Here is a 23750-nt window from a genome sequence, read left to right on the forward strand (position 1 = left end):
GTGTGTGTGTGTGTGTGTGTGTGTGTGTGTGTGTGTGGCATGCGCACACTGATGTGTGCCGGTGGTCAAGGTGACCTTTAGATAAGCACGGGTGCAGGGATTACGGTTATTGTTAATCTTGGCAGATGTGCAGAAGCAGTGTGGTATCTGAAGGTGGAGGATGAGCTGATGTTTGTGATGGATGCATTCGTAGTGGGTGCACAAAAGCTCACACAAGCAGGAGCTGACTCGGACTGAGCTGAAGTCATTTACCAGCAGATTAGTGCACCACCTTACCACCGTGTTGGTAAGTAAGGCTTCGTTCAGGTGGAGAACCCTGCCCCCTCCCTTGGTTGACCACAGCCCTGAAGACTCCACCTGGCTCAACTAGAGCAAAGTCAAGCGCTCTGCCAGTCTAGAAGCTTCTACAGAGTTTTAGCATCTGATGAAGCTTCGTCACAACACGACTCACTGTCGTGAGTCACAAAGCACAAACGTGAAGAGGACAAAGAGAAGTGATGACTGCTATTGAACAGACTCGTGCAGCGCTGAGTCCCAAAGTTCCTGATTCTGCTAATGAGCTGCTGCTCTCAACCACTTCTTTCAAGTATTCTTCAGTGTGACATGATGCTCTACTAAATTAGCATCCCAGTCACAGGATAAGAAGACATGAAAGCTGGCTGTAGTTGAGGGCGTGGCTACCGTGTGATTGTTGCTGGTAACTCCAAATATGGTCAGTTTGAACTTTGCAAAGACGTTTGATGCTGGTCTTTGAACGTGTTTGAAATAACTGTGGCTGTAATTCCTGCAGGAGCATGTCAGACCTCTGAAACACAAAGGAGCTTTGGAGAGACTTTGAGTAAACGTGAGTGTGTGTAGTTGCTCTTACTACTACTACTACTACTACTACTACTACTACTACCACGACTACAGGAAAACAGCACAGGATATCTTGAACAGTATTTATGATGACTAATGGTGCTCTAACTTCATGTGGTTCACATGTTGGAATCATCTGCAATGTTTGTGAATGCGAGGTGCGTGCATGGAAGTCACACCGCACTTCTGACGGTGTTAACTTGATGAGGAAAGACAACAGAGAGGCTGTTGACAGGGAGGGCAGATCCACTCGGATGGGAGTCACATGGCCTGCTCAGTGCTACAGGCACCTGTGAGGGCTGCTGCTTCCTCCTGTACAGTGTGTGTGTGTGTGTGTGTGTGTGTGAGTGTGTGCCTGCTTGCGGAGTTGTGTGTGTGGTCGTGATTTAGAGGGGAATTTTAATTAGTTTTCCTCCGTTTTGCTGCAAGATGTTCCAGTCTTCTGTCGGTGATACATCACCATGCAGACCCAAACACAATCGGCCTCATTCACTTGTTCTGCGAGCGCAGCCCCTTTTACTCCCAGTGAAAGCCTTATACATTATGCAGAGGATGTGAGCAACGGAACCCATCATGACAGATGCCTCCCTGAGCTGCCTGCATATGCTCGGACATCCTCCTCAGCTGCACGTGTGGGCCGCCTCATCACTTACACCGACGGGGGAATCACTCAAAACTAAGTGGCTTGTCAGAGCATCCTGCCCGACAGGTGACTGTCCTGTAAGCCCCTCCCCTCATTCTGGAGGCCCCGACCTTGAGTTGACCCGTGTTTAGGCGGGTTAAACACAGCCCCCCAGATGGTGGCGTTTGATCAGCGGACGGGGAGTCGTGTGGGCGGCGTGCGGGGTAAACGGCCGAGCCACATGACCATTAATCAAAACCGGCAGCTTGCACTGCTGCAGCAAACAGATTGCTGAAAAATGGATGAGGTGTGAGGAAGAGAGAGAGTGGGAGGGGGGGCAGAGGAGCTCCAAAGGAAAGTGGAATTCTCTGTTGTTTATTTATTTGGTTACTTTTGTGACATTAGTGTTTCTGTGCTCAATCTGCTGGTCAGAGACAGAGAAGTGAACTTTGGGGGCTCTGTGTTTGCCGCATGTTAACGTGCCAGTTAGCATTCGCCTCCTGCACAATAGCAGATAGCTGCTTGATAATGAGGGACATCAGATTACACACTCCAGCATGTGTACACAAGCAATTTGAGTCAACACACACTTGATTTCCTGCTTTTACCTCATCTGTCTCCATCATTTGGTTTGCTCCTCTCCCTTCGCTTTGTTTACACACTCATACACACTCTTACTCCCAGACTGCATAGGATGCCTTGGCACCTGTGTGGGACAGTGGCAATGTGTGCAAGCATGTGTGTGTGTGTGTGTGTGTGTGTGTGTGTGTGCGTGTGTGTGTGTGCGTGTGTGTGTGTGTCTCTCTGGCGAAGATCCCGGGGTAATGGCATCTCCTTGGTGCCAGCGTCCGAGGAACAAACAGGCCATCTGTCCCCCTCCAGGAGCCCAGATGAGACCGACTTATTTCCATGGATTATCTCAGGGTTAAGTGTACATCGTGACGGCCATTTCATTCCTGCTTGCTCGCATGACAAAGGGAGGCTGCGGCTGTGTTTGGGAGCCTAATGGAACAGATCCACTCCTGCATAAACAGCCTGAATCTCTCCATGTGTGAAACGGTGGTTGAGAAGCGTATTTTTAGACTTCGGGTCTCATTTGCTCCATCTGAAGCATGTAAACGCTCTGACTGTGTGTTTATTTCAGAGCTCTACCTAAACAAATGTGACATACGGAGCTTGAATGCATCTCGTCCTCCTGCAGACGTGTAGGATACTGTATCAGGGTAGGTAACCTGGAGAATTTAGGAAATAATCAAGTAATGTGAGAAAATATCTGGAAGGACCTTTTCAGTGCAGAACACTTGTGTTTGATCTGAATCTCCATGACAAGCAGCTCATAAATATTCAATGGTTGTGTCTGAAAGCGCTGACCAGGTTTCACTGTTGTCTGAATGTGTCGTGAGAACTACTTATTACTTATTATTATTATATGGCTCAAATGATCCCACAATGCCAGGGGACAGGAAGTGTTCAGCTGATGGTCAGCCAGGAACTAGGTCATACGTTGGTGATTCTGGACACAGTCTAGCTGGTTTATCACAGATACGTTACTCGTATGTTAGACTTTGCGCGCGTCTCCTTGGGGTTGGAAGTTGAGTCAGATTAAGTGTGTGGCCACAGCTCATCCGTGACCAACAGTCCTGAGGAACACTGTGTTGATGTGTTCTCTGCTAGCAGCTGTTGGAGCAAGTTAAAAAAGCTGAGGACTGAGCGAACTCCATGTGCAAGCCATCCCTGGTGAGAGAGAGAGCGAGAGAAGAGGGACCTGATCCGCCCAAGCTAACAGTGGATGAGTCGCTGCCACGATGGCCAGCCTCCGTTTATGTTGGCCCTCCTACCCTGGACTCAGAGCACCGAGGCCCCGTTCAGGATAGGGACGGGCCGGGCTGCACTTCCGGAGGTCGTTCGGAGTGCTGTAGCAGATCACCTCAGCCTAGAAAGCTCTTATGTTCTGATAGAACACAATGTTGCAGCCATCATAGTTCAGACTACTTCACATGTGGATGTATGTTCCTGTGGAGAAGCTCCACCACACTGTGTTCCTGATTTACAGGGTTCAAGAGATTGGGACGGACAAACCAACCGCTTGGAAGCACAGAGCCACGCTGACTGGCTTCACGTCTAAAGGGAGAAACCGTCTACACTGCAGCCAACTCTGTTTTATTGTCGGACTCCAGTGTCTCGTCTCTAACATCAATGATCTCACTTCTGAAGTCGAAGGTCATAAATAACTGCTGTTGTTGTGTTTGCTTTCACTGTACAACAATCAAATCACACAGAGCCCCGACTGAGGCCGTGCACGGCTGCTCTCTGTGCACCGTCTGCTCAAACCCAACCACAGCCGACGCACGTCCAGCATGCAGCGTGACAGCTCCGAATGGCTTCCAAAGCACAACACCAGTTAGTGCCCTCAGCTGTCGAGTCACTCGCTTTTATTCCCACATGACATGAACGCAGCATCAGGTGTAGTTTAGGCCCGGTTGGTCCTCTCAGACGGTTCCCTCCCAGCCTCTCCTCCGTCTCCCTCCTCCACCCTCAACCGCAGCAGTGATGTACTGGGAATTTAATTACAAGTCTCTGTGATCGTTAATCATTGAGAACCCACAATCAATTAAAGTGTGAGCCTCCTCCAGTCTCACCAATGCAGCGGTGACCTCAGGTGCTGCATGGTACCCAGGAGGGAATTCTGAGCCGAATGGATTTCATTAGCAAGGAGTAAGACAGCGCTAACGACTGTTAATGGCCTGGCACGCTCATTAACATGGTGATCACGCCTCCTGCTTGTGGTTTTTGTGACATTTCCTGCCTCTCCTCTCCTCATAAAAGCTAATCATTTGAGTCAACTGTAAAAATGTCCTCTGTTTAAGCGCTTCATACTCTCTGGGTAATCAAAACTGCAGCGTCCTTTTCACGTGGGAGATGCTGTTTGTCTCATGATGTCTGATGTGCAAATAACCACGGATTGTGAGTTTCTTTTCTTGAATTAACTGAAACTGTTGACGACAGACAGAGAGGGAGTTGAAGGTCATTTAGTGACAAATGAAATCGTCCTTGGGTTTATGATACGCAGTTTAGCTCTGTCCTCATACTGTCCTCATACTGTCCTCATACTGTCTTCATACTGTCCTCATACTGTCCTCATACTGTACTCATACTGTCTTCATACTGTCCTCATACTGTACTCATACTGTCCTCATACTGTACTCATACTGTCCTCATACTGTCCTCATACTGTACTCATACTGTCCTCATACTGTACTCATACTGTACTCATACTGTCCTCATACTGTCCTCATACTGTCCTCATACCTGGAGGTTGGTGATTTGGAAGGTTCCATTTTCCATCAGGCTGATGCGGCCGTCATTGGCCAGGATCCTCTGGCCGTCTTTCTCCCACTGGATGCTGGGGATGGGGTTGCCCATGATGTGGCAGTGTAACTGAGCGGTGGAACCAGGGGTTAAGGTGTGGTTGGCTGGCCCTTGGCGGATGATCGGAGGGACACGATCTGAAGGTGCTGGAGGGGACAGAAGAAGGTTGATAGGGTGAGCTGTCTCCGCATTGCTGAAGCCCAGCAACACAGTCCAGAGCCACCAGAGTGCCTGTACCTGAGGGACCAGCCAGTGTTCTAGTGAGGTCTCAGCGCCCCCCCCCCCCCACCTGTCTGCCTGTCTCCTGTAACCAGGCAACATGCGCCTGCCAAACTGACCTGACCTCATGTCTCCGTCCATCAAGACAGCTCAGCTCTTAATATGGACTGTCTGATAGTTATTTATCTATTCTGCTCCTGGCCTCGAATCACTCCCCACACTGACCTCTACCCATAACAATAATAATAATAATAATAATAATCTTTATGTGTACAGCAGATTTCTATCATGAAGCTCAAAGTGCTTCATGATAAAGAGAGAAAAGCATCAAAATCATTTTCAGAGAGAATAAAACCAGAACGCCTATCATGAACAACAACAGCGCAGCAGCAAGCGAGCGAAGTATCTCGCCCCCCTCACAGCTGCTGGTCCTGTGCTCCACCATTGTGGGATGTAACTGACCAAAGCTGCTTCACTGATCTTCTGTCTGCTGTTGCTGAAAACCTCCAATAATCCAGCAGCAGATGGTCGCGGTGTTCTTGGGGCATGCGGAGAGTTGGGGAGTTAGCAGTGTAGCTTGGTCCTTGTGAATCAAGGGCTTTGTTTGTGAGGGGGAGGGCCAAAACTCACATAACCACCCCATGAATCATTGTGCGCTGTGGTTTTAGCAAATATTAAACCAAGTAGACGGATGCGTTACATCAAGATATTGATATCTCTGTGGAGAGCTGGGCTAGCAGCTTTCTGCTGCTTCAGGTCTTACCGCTAAGCTAAGCAGCTGCCGGCCGCAGCTTTAGATTCAAAACAAGCACACAAGCTTGTGATAATCTTCTTATCAAAACTTGGCAAAAAAACCAAGAAGCATATCTCCAAAAATGTACAACAAGCAGCCAGCTAAAACATTTAATGTTTGCACGAGAGATCTCCCTCACTGCTGCTGACACTGAGCTAGCATCGCGAAACAGAAACTCAGCTTTTGTCGGCCGCACCCTTTTCTTAGCCGTCCTTGTTGTAGCAGAGTTACGGCGATAGGATAAAGATCAGGTGGCAACATACTCAGAGCTGCTGGAACATTAGCAACACCTGATGGACACGGATCCTGACGCAGCCATGAATGACATAGAGGGCGGCTGACCAGAGGACCTTCACATCAGGTCATGAAGCTGGACGCCATAAACAAATCCCTTTGCCAAATCTTTGAATGCACATCTGCCATATTCTCATCTTCATGATAAAATGGAACAGTCAGCACCCGGAGAGCAAAACAGACAAGAGCAAAAGTGTAAAAACTAAAATGGCTTCAAAGTCAGCACGCGTTTTATCTGAAAGTCTCAGAAAGCCACCCGCACCTCAGGTTCTTGGGTTCTTGGTGAGTCACTCGTGACTAAATCAGCTGTTCGGTCAACTAAAACCAGCCTGTGTCCTTGTGAAATGTAAAATGTCACCGCGTCCACTCCAGGGGCCTCGGATCGCTCGTCTCTCTGGTCCCGCCCCAGTTCAGCATGCAAATCAATGACATCGATTCTCCTCGGGCAGGAATCTGCTAATTCACTTACCTGCTGTCAGTGTGACGGTCTGCTTGACTCGATATCAGGGAGCAGCTCAGTGGAGCCAGGTTTTATGATTCATGGTGCTTGAAGGGGTCTGTTCAACAGCCACTCTCTCTGCCTCGCCACACAAACTCAACTCATCTGACCAGTGACTCTGTTATGATGCAACCTGTTTTCATTAATTAAGGCCAACGAATGCTGGCAGATTCTTGGCAAACCAGAGTGAATTAGAGACTCAACTTTCTACTCACAGTGAAAGTTAGACTGAGGACAGTCCACTGCAGCTCCTCCAGCAGCTGTGAAATGTAAAGTGGTGTTGGCTTTGAGTGAGAGGAGGTGAATGAAGACTTGCATCTCCAGCAGCTAACCCTCGCCACATGCAGGAAACACATGTCCTACAGCCTTAGCATTAACTCTTGGGCGTTCACAGCCACTCTGACAGCACCAGCAGGCTCAGGGGCTTATAAGGCCGCGCTGCACGCCTGTAAGTCTGCAGGGTCCAGCTTCATTGTAAACACGCTGCTATGAGTGCTGCCAACCAGCCCAGTTACGCTCAGCTTGAATGCATCACATAAATCCCAGAGCCTTCCTTTTCCTGCCTTTCTTTGGGGCGAGTGATGCTCACAGAGCACTGGACACACAATGACTGAGCAGAAAACACATCGGCCATATTTGCCTGCGTGGACGGATCCTCTCATTAGTATTCTGTGGCGTCGAGCGCTGCGAGCTACCTGGAGTTAACGTTAAAGGAGTTGGCGCAGAACCACGTCCCTGTGTGTTCCCTGAACGGATGCGATCCAGCATATGTTCCTGCAGCCTCATTTGCATCCAACTAACACCAGTTGTCCCTTTTGATCACATCAGATAAGACCTCCTGCTGTCTGCTCATGTGGGGGAGGGATATTTTAATTTGAGACAGATTTGAGGGGTATTTGGTTTAATATTGGCGGGAAGGAAAGGGGAGGGGGCTAAACAAACAGATTGTGAGAGTTGTCTGATCATATATGAAGCTGCAAATGTCTGGATTAAAGATTAGCAAAGACGTTTCCAATGGATTAGAGACGTTGTATTTAAACCCACAATGTGTGTAAATGTGGTGGCTCTTTGGTATCGGCCAGTTCACTAAGGAAAGCTTCACAATATTTCATTTATGTGCCTTCATTGGCCTCCTCATACTTTAACCAGGCTACTGGGAGGCATACGAGCTGCTGGCCAAAAGCTCGTGCTCACCCAACACGTTTTATTTGAGAGATTTAGACTGACACTTGAATGCGGCTTATTACTTTCATGCTGCTGGAGAACATTTCAGCAGGGAAAGAGGGAGAACCTCAGTGGAACTCTACCTGCAAAAATATACGTTTAACAAATGAAATACTTTGATGAACCTGCATACCTGCAGGTCATAGCTAACGGATCGGTTCCTCCCAAAGCAGCTGGAGAACATCCAGGACTGGAGGACGAACACTGCAATGAGTGCCTCCGTGAACCTGGTGACTGGAGCTGACCCAGCAGCCAGGACGCCAAGAGAAGCCGGCGCTCACTGAACAGGCTCTTTAGCATCTATCCTGGGTCTAATCTTGCGAGACTAATGTTGGACATTCTCTGGATGGCTCGGTAGATGAATCGCGCTCGTGGTCCTGCCTGGTCAGTTTGTGTTGGCTTCTGCGATCAGCAGGAAGAACAACGTTGGGATGCAGAGTATTAAAATGTACTTTAAACCGATACTACTGACATTATGACCCAGAGATGAAATCAAAGTGTCTCTGTAATGTCGTCACTTTACACGCCTCCGTTTGTGATGGGAGGTGCTCAGCATCAGAGAATCCAGCCGCCGCTTTGGCCCAACAACAAACCGTAGTAGCCGCCAAAGTCCCAAACGTCCAGCCATTTTGTTCTGAATCACTGTGAAGCCAATTTACTCCCGACCTAAATAATCACGTGACTTGCGTTTGGTCAAATGAAGCAGGCCGTTGGTGGTGGAGTTTCTACAGTGTCTGCAATGATGAAATTCCTGCCTGAATCGTGCTGCCATCATCTGGTTGTGTCCTCTGTCCAGCTGCTACAGTCGCTGACCAACAGAGAGGAGAGCCAGCGCACTTCTGGGAAAGCAACAGTAGAATTCTCCATCACTTTAATAGAGGATTTGTAACTGGGCTTCGTTTGGCAGAGCACTCACTCAACAGTCAAATAGGATTACAAGAACAAAATTCATGGTGTGATGATGTCATTGCAAGTGAGCAAATACAAGAGGAGTGAGGAGTTCAACATGGCTGCCGTAGCAACTCAACCTGAGAGGAGACAAAGAAATACTGGAACAAATCTTTCAGCACCTCAGTGAATCCTGGAAGCCACTGCTGTTTACTGGCCTTCGACTTCTTGTGTATCATATTGCTGTCATCCTGTAATCCGACTCTGTGTGTGTGTGTGTGTGTGTGTGTGTGTGTGTGTGTGTGTGTGTGTGTGTGTGTGTGTGTGTGTGTACACTCACCACTTTCCACCTCCAGCAGGGCTTTCGTCAGGATGCTTCCCGCCACGCTGATGGCCTGGCAGATGTAATAGCCGGAGTCTTCCACGCGGACGTCAGCGATGGTCAGCTCACCGCTCAGCGACACTGAGAAGCGCCCGGACTGGGACGGCTCCTGAACGGGGAACAGCAAGATCTGGAGAAGACAAAACAACCTGCAAATGAGTCTGTTTGACTTCTTTTTCCTTCATGTCCATGCATCTTTTCCTCTGCTTCTGCTGAGTGAAGAGCGTGAATCTTCAGCAGCTCCTGACACACAGTGAGGAATTTAAACCTCGCAGTCAGACAGAGTTAAATCCTCTTCAACATTAACAGCAGAGGATAAAGGGGTGAGGTGTTTGGCCAGCAGCATCCGCGTGCAGGAGGACAGAGAAAGGCCACAGAGGGATAGGTTCACTGAGGTCTGTGGATGGATGCAGGAACAGCAGCACAGAGGATGAACGCACCTACTGGTTCTAGGTCTACACAGCACAGGAACTAAGAGTTGGAGCCGGTTAGACATTTCAGCAGTAGCCTCCGGTGTGAATGCAACATTTTAAATTAAGGAAGTGGGTGGGATATTGAGCCTGTTACTATGAGAATACATCTGTTAATGTGATCCAGTGAGTCAGGCCCCTGAATATCAGGGTCTTGCTCAAGGCGACTGACAGCGGCACACTGCTGTTATTAAAAAGCCAGACCCTCTGGCAGCCTTCCCTGAACGGCTCCTTGCACCTCAGCAGCAGTAACCATTACCATCAGCCTTTCCAAGGGATCATTGGTAAGACGATCATTTCAATCTGAGCAAGCTGGCGCCGGTCTCCTAATACCACTTTGTTCCTCAAGAGGCAACAGTGAGTCACAGTAGCGTCAAGGAGGAGCAGCTGAATCAGAGAGTTGCCTGTCTATTCACTGAGTTACGGTAACTTACAAAGACTACTCTCACTCTGAATAGAAAAAACCCACTGACACAATAACATTTGGTGTTTGACCTCATTATAAAACAGTTAAATAATCATTAGGTCCTAACTGGGAAGGCGGCCGAGGTCCAGGACCAGGACCAGTTCCAGGACCAGGACCAGGACCAGGACCAGGACCAGGTGCAGGACCAGGAAAACCTGCTAGTGTTCCCACACATGTCACCTGGCGCTATTAAACCACTAACACTAAATCTTGATTTCCTTGTCTACAGTCAACACATCGTAGCCCACTTATACTGATGCTGCTAGCGTGCTGCTAACCGCCATGCAGGCCTGCAGGTGGTGTCTCTCTCTCTTTATTTTAGTCTGGTCTGAGTGTTGGAATGGAAATCAACTGCTGCTTCCTTTTGATTTGAGATACGGAGCACTAGCTGGTTCAGTCCAGTGCTGCTTCTGCACGAGGAGACATACAGGGATGTTTTGCCAGGGTTCCCTTTCTAAAACAGTACAGTTGCTTTTCCCACATTTCCATCCCCGATATTCTGCAAGCTCCTGTTCTGAGAGGCCACCACCATCCCAAATACGCTATACTTCCTGTTGCACTCCTCCTCCTGCTTCTCTTCCTCCTCCATGATTTCTCCTCTTTATCTCTCTCTTCTACTCTCGTTCTCCCTCTCCCACACAGATTCTGCAGGCCTCCTCCAATCCCCCCCCCCCCTAATCTGTACCTGGAAGCCGTGCTACAGGCACCCACGCGCTCTCATCACGCCTTTCAGAGTATTCCAACAGGCTGCAGAGCTTATCATAGGCCGCCTCTCACTCACTCACTCACTCACTCATACACACACACAGAAACACACACAGAAACACACACATTTCCGAAGACATGCAAGCCTGCCCGGACTCACACTTTGATGAATAATACCCTGGGTAGTAATATGATGGGAAAATTAGGTGTGTATGAAAGTGTAGCTGTGTGTGTGTGTGTGTGTGTGTGTGTGTGTGTGTGTGTGTGTGTGTGAGAGTCACACAACAGCCCACAGTGATAAAAGCACAGGATGACCGTCAAGAGCATGACAGTAAGAAGAGACAGGTTCCCTGTGAAGCACATGCATCAGGAGTTACTTTATTTTGATTTATTTAAATCAAGGACACTGTAACATTTCAAAAATGCAGGTTCTAAAAAGCAGGGTCCACTTCTTGCATTTTAAAGCTGTGCTAATGTCACTCTGAATATTCCTTTTGGCAGGAAAATGAAAACTAAAAAGCTTCACTGAGTACGAAGCTGCTGAATGCGCTGACAACCACTCCCTAATTCATTCACCACAAAACTGAATAACATATTCTGATATGTGCAGTATGTTCTTGTGATGTGGCCCATTTGAAAGACGACTTCACTTCCCATGGCTTTGCTGGTAGAAGTGTAATTTCTGATCCTGTAGGAACACGATCGCCCAGCGGGAGCCCCGCAGCACTCGCCCGCCCTGCCACTCAGCGGCGAGTGCCAATGAGCCTCTGTCAGATAAAAACTGACCCCAGATGTGATGGATGCCTCCGCAGCACAGCCATCCCCGCCAAATAAATCACCACATCTCTTACCTGGCTGCCTTCTCTTTGCCAAAAGACGGCAGGTGGAGGGTTTCCTTTGGTGCCGCAGAGGAAGGTGACAGTGCGACCCGGAGCTGTGATCTGGTCCCGCGGACGCACCACGATCTGGGGGGGCACTGTGATACCACGGAGAGGGAGAGACAGAGAGAGAGAGAGAGAGAGAGAGAGGCATGGTTGTCATGTCACAATAGAAATGACTTCTGTGTGTGTGTGTGTGTGTGTGTGTGTGTGTGTGTGTGTGTGTGTGTGTTGAGTAAGCAGCGAGGATGCGCTGACACTGAGAGCATTAAGCTGTGAAAGGCCACCAGTCATGACAGCGACTCCTAACTGACAACTCTCTCACTCAAGCACTCTGTCTCTTTATCTTCACACACACACACAGACACACACAGGTGAACACACACACATACACACACACTCGCACCAATGCACTAACGCTCTGTCAGGGACGCACCATCACATACACACATACATGTATTGACTGACTGTCAACCTTCTAAATATCTGCTGCCATTCTGGACTGTTCAGGTCGGGGGTTCCAAACCCCGGCCCGGGGCAGACATGGCTGGTTTGAGATGGTTAATTTCACTCATCGTGGACTCTTCAGTTTGTTTCTCCTGCGTGTTTGTGGGTTGATCAGGTATTTTGTCAGATCTGCTTTAGTCCTCCGCCGTTACTTCCTGTCTTTGTCCCTCCTCTTTTCTGCCATCACCTGAGTTCGGTCTGCTGATCAGCCTCAACTCTGTTCCCAGTGTTTCTGATCCAATCAGCTTGGCTTAGCTCTAGAACTTTAGTTTCTCTTTTCTTTCTTAATTATTAAAAACTCCCGTCAGTTCACATCCTGCCTGTCATGTCTGCTCTCGGGAGTCTGTGTGTTTAGGGCTGACGAATGGACCAAAGAAGCAGTGCAGCTACAGACGTACATGGAGGAGGAGCTTCCCTTCCAAGACAACATCACCAAGATTCTAAGTGCTCATTCATTATTTCTGAATGTCAATCACTGCCTCATGTGAAGACCTCTGACCCAGCTGGGATCCACATGGTCAAGTTGTGTTTCCAATCAACTGTCAAGTGATCTGTGAGAAAAGTGCAGATGTGCGCTTCTATCAGCTGGTTTGGAGCAAAGAAAGCAGGCTAAGCAACCGTTTTAATGCTTGAAATAGAGTTTTCTTTCATGCCAAATCGTGGGGCCATGTTGCAGAAGAGGGACTTTGGGAATATCCGCCGAGACGCCAGCAGCAGAAACAGCTGCTCAGTCTCAAAGTTCTGCTACATCACAGCTTCTTTGAAAAACGTGGTTCTGTCTCCCATTTTGCATACTAATCCTTTTTGGAGGAAGACAAAAAAGAAAGCACCTCAGGAGTGTAAAACAGGTTTTATGAAATTGAAGAAGGTTAAGAAAAAAAACCCTGCGGCATCCATCCGCTTTTTTTTAACGCGATACTTCAAAATGTGCATCAGAACAGATTGATGGACACGTGACGGCAGTTGCCACCAGTCCCGGTGCAGCAGCCGCGATCCCGTCCAGACACGCTGGACACAGACGCGTGGTACTGCGAACAAACACCAAGGTGAACATCTCCGTTCTCCTGCGGCTGCTTCTGAGTTTCAATGTGAGATCAGAAGACAGAGCAGATGATGACGCCCCACACAGCCCTGGAGGGGAGCTCCATAAACTCACCATGACAAAACAAAAACTGGAGATATGAGAATCTTTTGTCAATGATTTTGAAGTGAATTAACGGATGCTTGGAGGAACGATTAATTAATGCTAAGATTCTGGATGCAAACGACCTCTGAATATGAGGTTTTTCTCTTCCAGCGGCAGCGGAGTAGAGATGTTTTTCCTCCATTTCAATTAGACTGTTGGAGTTGATAACTCAGCTAATACTCTCTTATCGGCTGTTCGATGCTCGTAACACTCAATTATTCAAACCCTGTCCAAACATTCAGACAATGCTTCCAACCAACTGGTGAATTATTCATGAAGGAAGCTTTGGAGACAAACTGAAAGTGGAAACATGTCAAGGACATGAGTGGCATGTTCGCTCCTTCCCAGGGTGCTGCCGTCCCTTCAGCGACTCTGAGAGGGAGACACCCCGGCGGACTGCTAAGGCTTCAGAGAAAAGACTCACTGATGAGTCGATTCAACACCCGAGGTTCCCGGTGTCGTCCTGGAAACCACAACAGATGCCCTTCTACGGTAATCAAGCAATCATATATGTTGAATGTCTCCTTTACTATGAGGTCAGCATCCAAGCTCGCCCACTGCTTTTATCTTTGGTCGATGAAGCCTGATAGAGATGCTTATTGGTTTTCTCATGTTGCGGTGCTGAAGCGGGTCATCCCAGAGCCCCCGGGAAGCTCTGATCCCCATCACCAGGCCGAGCACTTGTCTTTGAACTTAGCGTGAGGACAGAGGGGGACGGAGGCTGTCGCACTCTCTCTCTCTCTGCATGCTACCCTGAGTGTGTGTGTGTGTGTGTGTGTGTGTGTGTGTGTGTGTATGTGTGTGTGTGTGTGAGTGTTTGAGACACACAAGTCTTTGATTTCTATTGATTCTGGAGCAAGTGACAGGCCTTCCTCCACCGAGGGGGTTTGAATGCATAATGATGCCTCCCGCAGTCCTAATTGATTTCTCATCTTCCAACCTGATCTCCTGCTTCTCTTATATTCTCTGTCTCAATTTGCATAGAAAGAAAGAGGGAGGCTGGGAGCTGGAGACGCTTCCTCCACAACAGAGGAAGAGAAGTGAAGGCAAAAAGCACCAACAAAGTCCCGGTGGAAGTCGAGACGAAGAGGAATTCACATGAAATGAGAAGCTGAATGAAGAAACCAAAATGTAGAAAACTAAAGGTCAGATTTGGAAGTGCTGCTCATTATTGGTCCTCCTTGGGCCAGCATGGCTCCAGACGCGCCTGATTCCAAGTGCCCTCGAAAGCTCGCTGTGATCTGGCGCTACAGAAATAAACCTCATTGACTGCAGTCGGACTACCACGCCAAGACATCCAGGGTTGGACTTACTCAGGCACGTGACCGGCCTCTGAGTTCTGTGCATGTTCTCATGTCTGCTGCAGTATTTAACCTTCGAGTCAGCCAGCGCAGACTGACAGCTGAGGTCATCACAGCGGGAAAAAGCGTGAAGCACTTGTTTTTCTTCCGTTGGGGTTTAATAGTTGTCTGATGGAAGTTTGCTCATTTAACGCTGGTTAACTTCTTGAGTTGAACTGGAATAACGTGCGATTGACCAGCTGTTCAAGGACAAAACACCAGCACGCTGCTCCAGATGTGGACAGGCTTCCGCCAACAAATCAGTTCTTCCCTGGTTCTTGTGTACTGGAACACCAACGGTCCAAACAACTGAAGCATCAAGCTACAAGGATAGCTGGACTGCAGCGTGACCCCGGCTGGTGGTGAGGGCGCTGGTGTGTTTCAGCGGCTGGTGACGCTTCCCTCCCTGCCTCCTCTCCTGTCTGGTCCTGGGTTGCAGGGCCCAAACGCCACAGTCCTGCCAGTTGGTCGACCCAAGCACCGGCATCAGTAACATTCCTGTCTGGTTGAGGCGTTTAATGAGGAGCTGTAAACCAAGATCAAGTGAAAGTAACCGATGGAATGGAAACAGAGAATTCCAGACAGCTCAGTCTCAAATTGGTCCCTGTAGTCACTCATGTCAGGTGTGTGTGTGTGTGTGTGTGTGTGTGTGTGTGTGTGTGTGTGTGTGCGTGCATGCATGCGTGTGTGTGTAAGAGAGAGAGAGAGATGAACGTCCTGCCCTGTATGCACAGCTTACACATGACCACAGGCCCCACTGCACAGCGGGTGTGTGTGTGTGTGTGTGGGGGGGGGGGGTTCCATGTTTCAACTCCAGGATCAGTCATGCAAGGAGGTGTGACCCCCACGTGGGCGTGGTCATTTCCTGGGACCCCCCCCCCCCCCCACCTTGCGCTTGCATGCACCCAGTGTTTCAGATGTGAACCTAGAGGAGGAATATGGGCCAGCAGCAACAATCCCCTGCCTCCCTCCCCAGCTGCATCAAGCACAGGCCTCCTGTCAGGGCTGATGCAAGGCCTGAAATATTAAAGACATGCAGTGTGAAACAGTCTTCTTATGTAATAACAGCCCGCGACTTGAGCACACACAGATGTGATGAACACACACGGGAAAATACACTCTATTAGTGCAAAACAGATGACACGACCAAGTCAACACCTGAACATTTCCACTCGTGCCTGACACGACGCCATAACTTTGACCCACATACACCAACAGCTCGAAATATTCCGGTTATTAAAATTCAGTTTTGGTGCGCGACGCAGATCTGTCTGGATTATAACAATGTTTGATTTGAGAAGGCATGCCGGCACATTGCCTGAGGCTGTATTAAATAATTAGCAATAATGGGTGCACCCGGCGCGACACAGAGCTTTAGATTTAGGGCAGAGAGAAACATTAGCATCCTCACATGGGACGGAAACCAGGGGGTGGATTGTAACTGAGCAGCTGAAATATATATGACAAAAATATGCAAAGAATGCCTGCATGTCAGGGAGGCTTCTCACACGGCGTATACTGCCGTCTGGTTCTCACTGCTGCTGCGTGGCTCTCAGCTATGACAGCTTTTGATTCCACGTGCTCTAAAATAGACAGGTTACCAAACATCCTGGTACCTTCATTTTCCAATTCTGTGAAATATAGAAGCTGGTCTTCAGGAGGGGAAGCGGAGCTCAGTGACAACTGCAGGAGACAGTGTCTACATGGAGAGAGAAACGAGTGAGATGGGAATCTAAAGAGTGGAGAGGTCCGCTAATGTGCTGGAAGCCACCGGAGCTGCAGAGCACATACCAAGACGCAGGAAATGGGATGTTCCTGTAGGAGGAAGTTAGATCAAGATTAGGACAAACATGTTTAATGACTGGACATGTCTGGACGCAAGAGTGAGTCCTAAGACCGAAGAGTCGGTCAGCATTGTTGGACGTCTGGATCCCTCGTCTCAACGTTGAGCTGATGTTTGAGGTGGTTTTCAGTTAAAGTTACAGTTTATGGTTCCCACTCGCCTGATAAATTCGAACGATGGGGCAGTGGAATAAATTACGCAGCCCACTCGTGAATTTCAAAGCATTTGTGTTTCTTTTAAAGAATTGTTGCTCTGAAGTGCAGCCATGATGACGTAATCTTGGTGCAGCCCCTTCCTAGGCTAACGTTAGCTTAGCAATGCTAACCGTAGCATCCAGCCTTCCAGCATCATCAGAGGGTTCATTAGTGAAGATGATCTTGATGAACCAAACCTGGAAGATCATCAACTTTAGTTCACCAGAGCTGATTTACTGGTTCACCCACCACTAGCAAGCATGCTTCTTATCCAAGCTAAGCTGATGTGGGCTGGGACCTTTGTCAATAGCGATGCCTTCTCTCCGGTGCGGCAGGAGTAACCATCGTTCTAGGGATTCATAGTGCATTCTGGGAGATCTGACTTGTGAAAATCTGCTTAAAGAACCTACCTCCTCAAGTTTGAAGCACGAATAATTCTGATCACCTACAATTTGAAATGCTGAATGTTCTCGTTGCATCATCATCATCCCAGATTATTGCAGTGTGATGACGTTTTGGAAACTGAGAATTCAAGGGATCTGAGGTTTAGCTGAAGCTGCCGCTGAAGCAGGTTTAGGAAACAGCATCATCTAAATCATCACCGCCATCATCGTCGTCAGAGGACTGATGATGTCACAGCCAGACATCTTGAACGGTTCAGCTACTTTCCACATGCTGAGGCAGATCAGTCACAGACAAAGTGCTTCACAACTGCAGCAAAGTAACACACACTCACCATGGGATTTGTACTGATGTGCTCGCATACACACTCACAAACTCACGAGGGGAAACACACACACACGCGCGCACACACACACACACACACACACACACACACACACACACACACACACACACTCCCAGCAGAGTTCCTTGGAGACCTTGATGTGACAGGCAGCTGTCACATCCCACGCCGATGCAGACGGCGTGTTTCACACATGTTTGCTTGAGTAAACACACTCTCACACTGCTGCTGCCTGAGTCCTCCGCTCCTTCTCTCTCTTATTCTCTCTCTCTCTCTCTCATTCTCTCTCTCTCGCTCATTCTCTCTCTCTCTCCTGAAATCATGCCTGAACAGGTGGTGATTTCCTCAGTGTAACGTACTCTCGCAGGACCAGAAGTCGTCCCTGCTTTTACTTAATGTAGAGTTGGACCTTTGAGCCCACAACTCCGGCCTAAGTTACCCAACACCAATACATGAATGGGAGGGCTGGCTCAGCTTTAAAGAGATCAAGACTGAACTATAAAAGGAGCCCTGCAGTTCTAAAAAGCCAAAAGTAACACAAAAAAGACAACTTGTTTCCTCACAGGATCCTTTTTAATGCACCAAACTCCAGAGGACGTGAGTCCGCTGAGCCTGCCGCCACCCTTCATCTCGCGTGTGATCAATGACACACCGAGGTTGGACCGCCAGGTCTTGATCACTGACTACCAACCAATGACTTCACGAGCCACATGGTGTGCCTCAACAAACGTGTTGAAGTAAATCCATACTAACCATTATCTGAACCACAAATACTGTGATTTGCAAGTATTTGAAGCAAGTTTCAAGGATTTTCCAGGTTTTCGCTGGCTAACCTCTTCAGCGTCGTGAGAAGCCGTGTTGTGGTGGATCCTGCAGGCTACCGTAGGCTCAGGGTGGAGTGAGGGGCTACGATCTGTCCCTTGGTTGTTAGGTGTCACTCCATCCTGCCCACTGCTCCTTCAAGTGCACTGGTGGGGACATGGAGTGCAGTCCTGTAATTACTGTATTTATTTGACCCCAGCAGACAACTACGAGTGAGTGGATATCACCAGCTACTTCACACTCAACACTCGAGGCATTAAGGAGTTACCATGGGCTCACGAAGGTTTGGCCTTTTCCAATATTGTTTCTCTAATGGACAGAAATCAGTTGACAGCCCGACCCAGGGGCGTCATAGATTACGTAGCTCGCTTTTCCCTGCCAATACATGTGCGAGGTGTCCGAGAGATGAAAACACTAAACGTTACGATGATTCGCAAAACCCTAGGCAGCTTCCAGCAAAGAGCCAAAACCACCACATAAATACCAACCAACACGCCGTCCAACCGCAGCAACGCTAAACTGCCCCTGAACCCTCATTCACACTCTCTACTGCTGGTTCAACTTTGTTGCCCGGAAATAGAAAAATTACACGTTTGTCTTTCAGGAATTCTTGCTCGGGCACTTTCAAATAATATTTTTACTTCATTGGTTTGTGGCTTTCATATTTTTGTATTCCAAGAACCATAAAAGACGGCTCATACACTGGCTTGTCTTTCACTTCTGTATCTTAGTGTGCAGCAACAGTCCAGGTCCTCGTGCAGCTCAGCGCAGCAGGAAGCTGATCAGGTCGCGAGAGGACCAACGCCATCAAAAAAATCACGTTTTTGAACATAAATGTCCCACCAGGGTGCGACCTCAAAGCCCACGTGCTCCTTCCATCCGTGTTCGGCGGTGGCGTGAAGTCTGACTTCATTTATCTGCTTTATTTCTATTAGTTATGCATTTGAGTGTTTGTGCTCCTGAAGACCTCACTGGAAACTTGTTTTCTTTGTAGTCATGGAGTACTACAGGGATGAGGTTCCTTGGACACAGGGAACACCCCCCCCCCCTTACACACACACACACAAACACACACACACACACACAAACACACACACACACAATGAGAAAGATGACATGGAATGAAATACTTACTGGATGAGCCAACTGCGATGGAGGGAAGCAAGAAGGGGTGGAAAAGAGGAGAGGAAGAGAAAGATGAATGAGACGATGAGCTGATGAGTGACACGTGACACAAGTGAACATGACATAGTTGAGAAACACCATGTTTGTTTTCATCTTCTAGTTTTCCTGCACATTACCAGAAGACGAAACAACAACAAAGCCTGCGAGTACCCAGTACGTGGTCATAATAATACCTTGTAGACACACACGGTTTGTGGTACAGCAGTTGTAGTAGTAGTAGTAGCAGTATACAGTCTGTACCATCAATGCTGGGCTGCACAGTGAGTGCAACCCTCTCACCTACAGTCTTGAGGGATTTCTTGATGGACCTGCCAGCGCCCACTACACCTCTCATGGCGCTCTGATGGCGTCTCCTGGTCTGGTTTTCATCTTGGTGTCGCTCCTTGGGTTTTCTATTCGACTTGTTATTCTGTGTTTGTTCTTCCAATTATAAATCCTACTTTAATCACTTCCTGCCACCTCTGCCCCCTTCCACCTCGCCTTCCTCAAGAAACATCTATTTCTCCGCCTTTGTTCCAGAATAAGAAACAAAAAGCTTTCATAACTTGACTGCCTTTGCTCTACCGTTCTTACACATACTTTCGAAAAACAATACATTAGTAAAAGAACTCATCTATTTCATCCGTCTATTTTTAAAACCATCAATTAATCTATATTTCTCTAACAGCTGAAGCTGGAGACGATGTCTTCATTCAGCGGCTAAACCATATGAGTGAAGTGTGTTCACGCATGTGTAAGAATGTGTCCACACACTGTGTGTGTGTGTGTGTGTGTGTTGTCTCATGCTCCCTGTGTCTTTGTGAGCACAAGTGTGAGAGTGTGTGTGCAGACAGATGTCAGAGGAGTCAGTTTGCACCCAGAATCAAGGGATAGAGTAAAGCTCTAAATATTCCCTTTTATCAGCAGCGATGTCAGACTGCTCATCAGACGGCTTCTGTTCAAGGGACTGACTATTCTGATGTCATTTCTATGCTTTTTGATCTCGTTCTCTCTCCAGAGGCACGACGAGTCAACATGTGAAAGGACCTTACGATCCTTTCTGCTTTGCTTCTAAGTCCCAGTTAACAGCATGTAACCAGAGGTGGACTGACCAGTGTCCACTCCTTTACTCCAGATGTCTCCCAGTAGAAACAAATGGCGATGGTAACTGAGGCAGCATGCTGGCGACTGGCGTGGCTGTTTTATGGCGCGTTGCAGTGAAACTACGAGCCAAGATAATGAGCTCACGGGTAAATCGTGTCGCTATAAGAAGTGGTAGATTCTTCTAGATTGGAACTCTGTCTGCCGATGTTTCATTTGTTGAATGATATTTCTTGAAATAGAGTCAGATTTTAAAGTAACATCACCTGTCACATGACCAACCGACCAGAAGACTCGAGCTCTACAGAGCTGCTGCGTCTGTGGTTGGAACATCTTGAGTGTGGGTTCACATCTAGAACCGACTTGCTCCTTCATCCAGACTGAGCAAGGCAGGGCAGTTTTCTTTGTAGCCTGTTTTCCCCACCAGTTTGTCTCCAGGCTTCATGGCATCATAACAACATCCTCGGCCCTCAGAGCCTCACATCGACTGAGGAGAAACTCCATAGAAAACCAGCCAGCTGATGCTCTCAGGAACCAGCCACCATCTCAGTTTCAAGCTGGAGGTTTTACAGGTTAAACTGTACGAAAATATTTATCATGCGTGTATTTTGTGTGTGTGTGTGTGTGTGTGTGTGTGTGTGTAGAAAGGAAGGTGGGCAAGCCTCAGTCTTACCGTGGACCTGCAGAGTAGCCGCAGCCTCAGCTTTGCCCACGCTGTTCTCTGACACACATGTGTAAGTGCCCTCGTCGTCAGCTCGCACCTGACTCAGACGCAGACTGTTGTCACTGCGGATCTCAAACCTGGAACACACACGATGTAGGACATAAGCTGATGCAGTAGCATCCTCCTGTAACTAATACCAGCCTGCGACATCTAAGGGGTTCAACATGTCGAGAGTGTGTGTGCAGCGCTCCGCCTGGACACGGAGAGACGAGCTGTTACAGACTGCAAACCCATCTGGGCAGACTGCAGTCCAAGCAGCTACAGAACACAGTCCTCCATCTCCCCTGACGTGTCATTAAAGCTTCATCCAATCAAATCTGCTAAGTGTGTGAGCCAGTAAGGCACTGCGTGTCCCTCCAGTCCTTCAGTGACGTGGTCCAACACCTCATGCAGCAGTGACAATAACAACAGTCACCATCATCTCATTAGTTATCGATATTAGTGCTGTTGTTATTATGTTGCATTTTCCCCCGTGATAAGAGCTGGACGTGGCCAGTGAGGACGCATCTGGAGGGGACGACCATCAGTTTCTCCGCCACTGGCAGATTTATTTTCCTCCCATCAAAGTGCTGATACACTGATACATAATTTAATAATAATAATTTTTAAAAATCGTCTAAAATCCATTGTGCTATTCATCAGTTTAGGAAATGCACTTTGCTCACGATGGTCTCTGATGGTTGCTTAGCAACAGTGCTGGCGTCCAGCACCTCCGGCTGATGTGTTGGGTACCAGGGTGCTACTGATGTATCAGGCAATAAGAGTGTTTCCTCTCTGTCATACCTGCCCCGAGGCAGCTCCCCCTCCTCCCGCCGCCAGCGGACAGTCGGCGTGGGGTCCCCATGCACCTCGCAGAAGAAGTCCACTGTATCGTCGGCCATCACCACCTGGTTCACCGGCTGTTTGGTGAAGACTGGCCTCTCTGACAGTGACAGAGAGCACAAGAGAGTTGCTAGCTGTGCAACCTGCTAACTGCCGTTTGACTGCACATTTGTCAGCCTTTCATAACCCCACCTTTCATGTGACAGCCGAGTGGAGATATTGAGCACTGGTGTCTGTAACCTATACGATTCCCTCAGTAAATATTGAAATATAAAGACAGGAGACAGACTGGAAGAAGGAGAATGAGAGGAGAGCAGGAGGTGAAGTAAAGTGCCTGCACTGCACCAAAGCTAACTTCATATATTTGATACAAACCTCATCTGAACCTGAGAGAATAATTATGAAACCCCTGAGCAACTGAAGAAAGTCTCTGACACACACAGGAGCTCTGAGAGACAGTTATCAAGCAGGACGGATACATTTTCATCATGAGAGGCGGGGCGCAGCTGGGAGAATTAATAAAGCAGGACCATTTGAACATTTGCTGCTGCCTGCATCATCATCAGTTCCACAATCAGTGATGGCTTAGAAATAAGTGCACTGGTAATTGACTTGCAAATCTCACAGATGGCTGTACTGATACATTTAAGGAAGCCTGTTGGGCAACACAATTTCTGGGAGCATAAATAAGTTAATCAAGTGTTATATTCTGCGTTTAGGTTTGCTGCTGCAGCACAGTGTGGAAAGGAAGAGTGTCTGGGGGTGGGGAGGAAGAGGAGGGGGCTGGTGGAAGTGAAAATAAATAGCAATTTTCTCTCTGTTCCCAGGAATCAATACACACTCTGAGAATCAGAGAGTTGAGCAGCAGCACAGAGGTCGGGGGAGCGAAGCAAAGGGCAGCCAGGAGTGAAACCCCAGAGAAAAGCCTCCATGCCTGGGTTTGGCCACCAGAAGGACTGTTTGGAATGACTAATGACCCCGAACTATCGTAGAGCCACAGCAACTAAAAGATGCTTCTGTGTATCGTGACTTGGAGACGCACCAATCTGACCCTTGCTGATCAGTCTGTCAAGGGTTGCTGTGCTGCTCTGAATGTGCAGGGGTGTCAGTATCTTACCCAGGAAGCACATTTCCTTTTGTTATTCCAGTTACACTTAAACTTTTGCACTTCCACTTTGTTTTTCATTTTGAATGTGTGATGCTGTTAAAAGTTCTCTGTGTTAAAAGTTTAAATCAAAAGAAGCAGCAGCAGCAGCAGTGTTGCATAACTGAGTCAAGATGTAGGTTATTGGTTTCTTTCTTTGGGGAGCAGAACATATTCCTTTCACATCAGAGCGTGATAGTTTGGTGGCTCGGTCAGATGAAGGGCATCCGTACAAGGTGAATGCTAACTGCTTCGTTGTATAAAAGGGGGAAGAATGAGTCCAGATGTCTTACCAAAGACCACCAATTCAGCTGGATCACTGTCCTTCTCTCCAACCATGTTGGTACCAACACACACATACATGCCAGCATCACTTTTCCTGGTGTTGGAAATCATCAGCTTGCCTCCTCGGATCTGAAAATGAGAGAAAGAGCCAAGAGGAAACATGTAAAAAGGTAAAAGAAGGAGGACGAGGAGGGGAGAGAATGAAG

The 23750-nt window shown here is 48.1% G+C and overlaps 1 protein-coding gene across 4 annotated transcripts in view; it reads right to left on the minus strand.

Moving 5' to 3' along the window:
• The window catches only part of robo3 (roundabout, axon guidance receptor, homolog 3 (Drosophila)), an 87477-nt gene that overhangs the window by 20135 nt on the left and 43592 nt on the right, over positions 1-23750 (minus strand). For all 4 annotated transcript variants that reach the window (XM_086225792.1, XM_086225791.1, XM_086225793.1 and 1 more), the window contains exons 4-9: positions 23553-23673; positions 22077-22215; positions 21243-21370; positions 11641-11765; positions 9107-9278; positions 4790-4995 (exon numbers count right to left, since the gene is read on the minus strand). In XM_086225792.1, coding sequence (XP_086081918.1) covers positions 4790-4995; positions 9107-9278; positions 11641-11765; positions 21243-21370; positions 22077-22215; positions 23553-23673 — 891 coding nt within the window. The remainder of the gene's footprint in view (positions 1-4789; positions 4996-9106; positions 9279-11640; positions 11766-21242; positions 21371-22076; positions 22216-23552; positions 23674-23750) is intronic.

The sequence above is a fragment of the Aulostomus chinensis genome, chromosome 15 (genome assembly GCF_037954235.1).
Source record: "Aulostomus chinensis isolate RoL2024-O1b breed Wild chromosome 15, RoL_Achi_v1.0, whole genome shotgun sequence".
NCBI classification, from domain to species: Eukaryota; Metazoa; Chordata; class Actinopteri; order Syngnathiformes; family Aulostomidae; genus Aulostomus; species Aulostomus chinensis.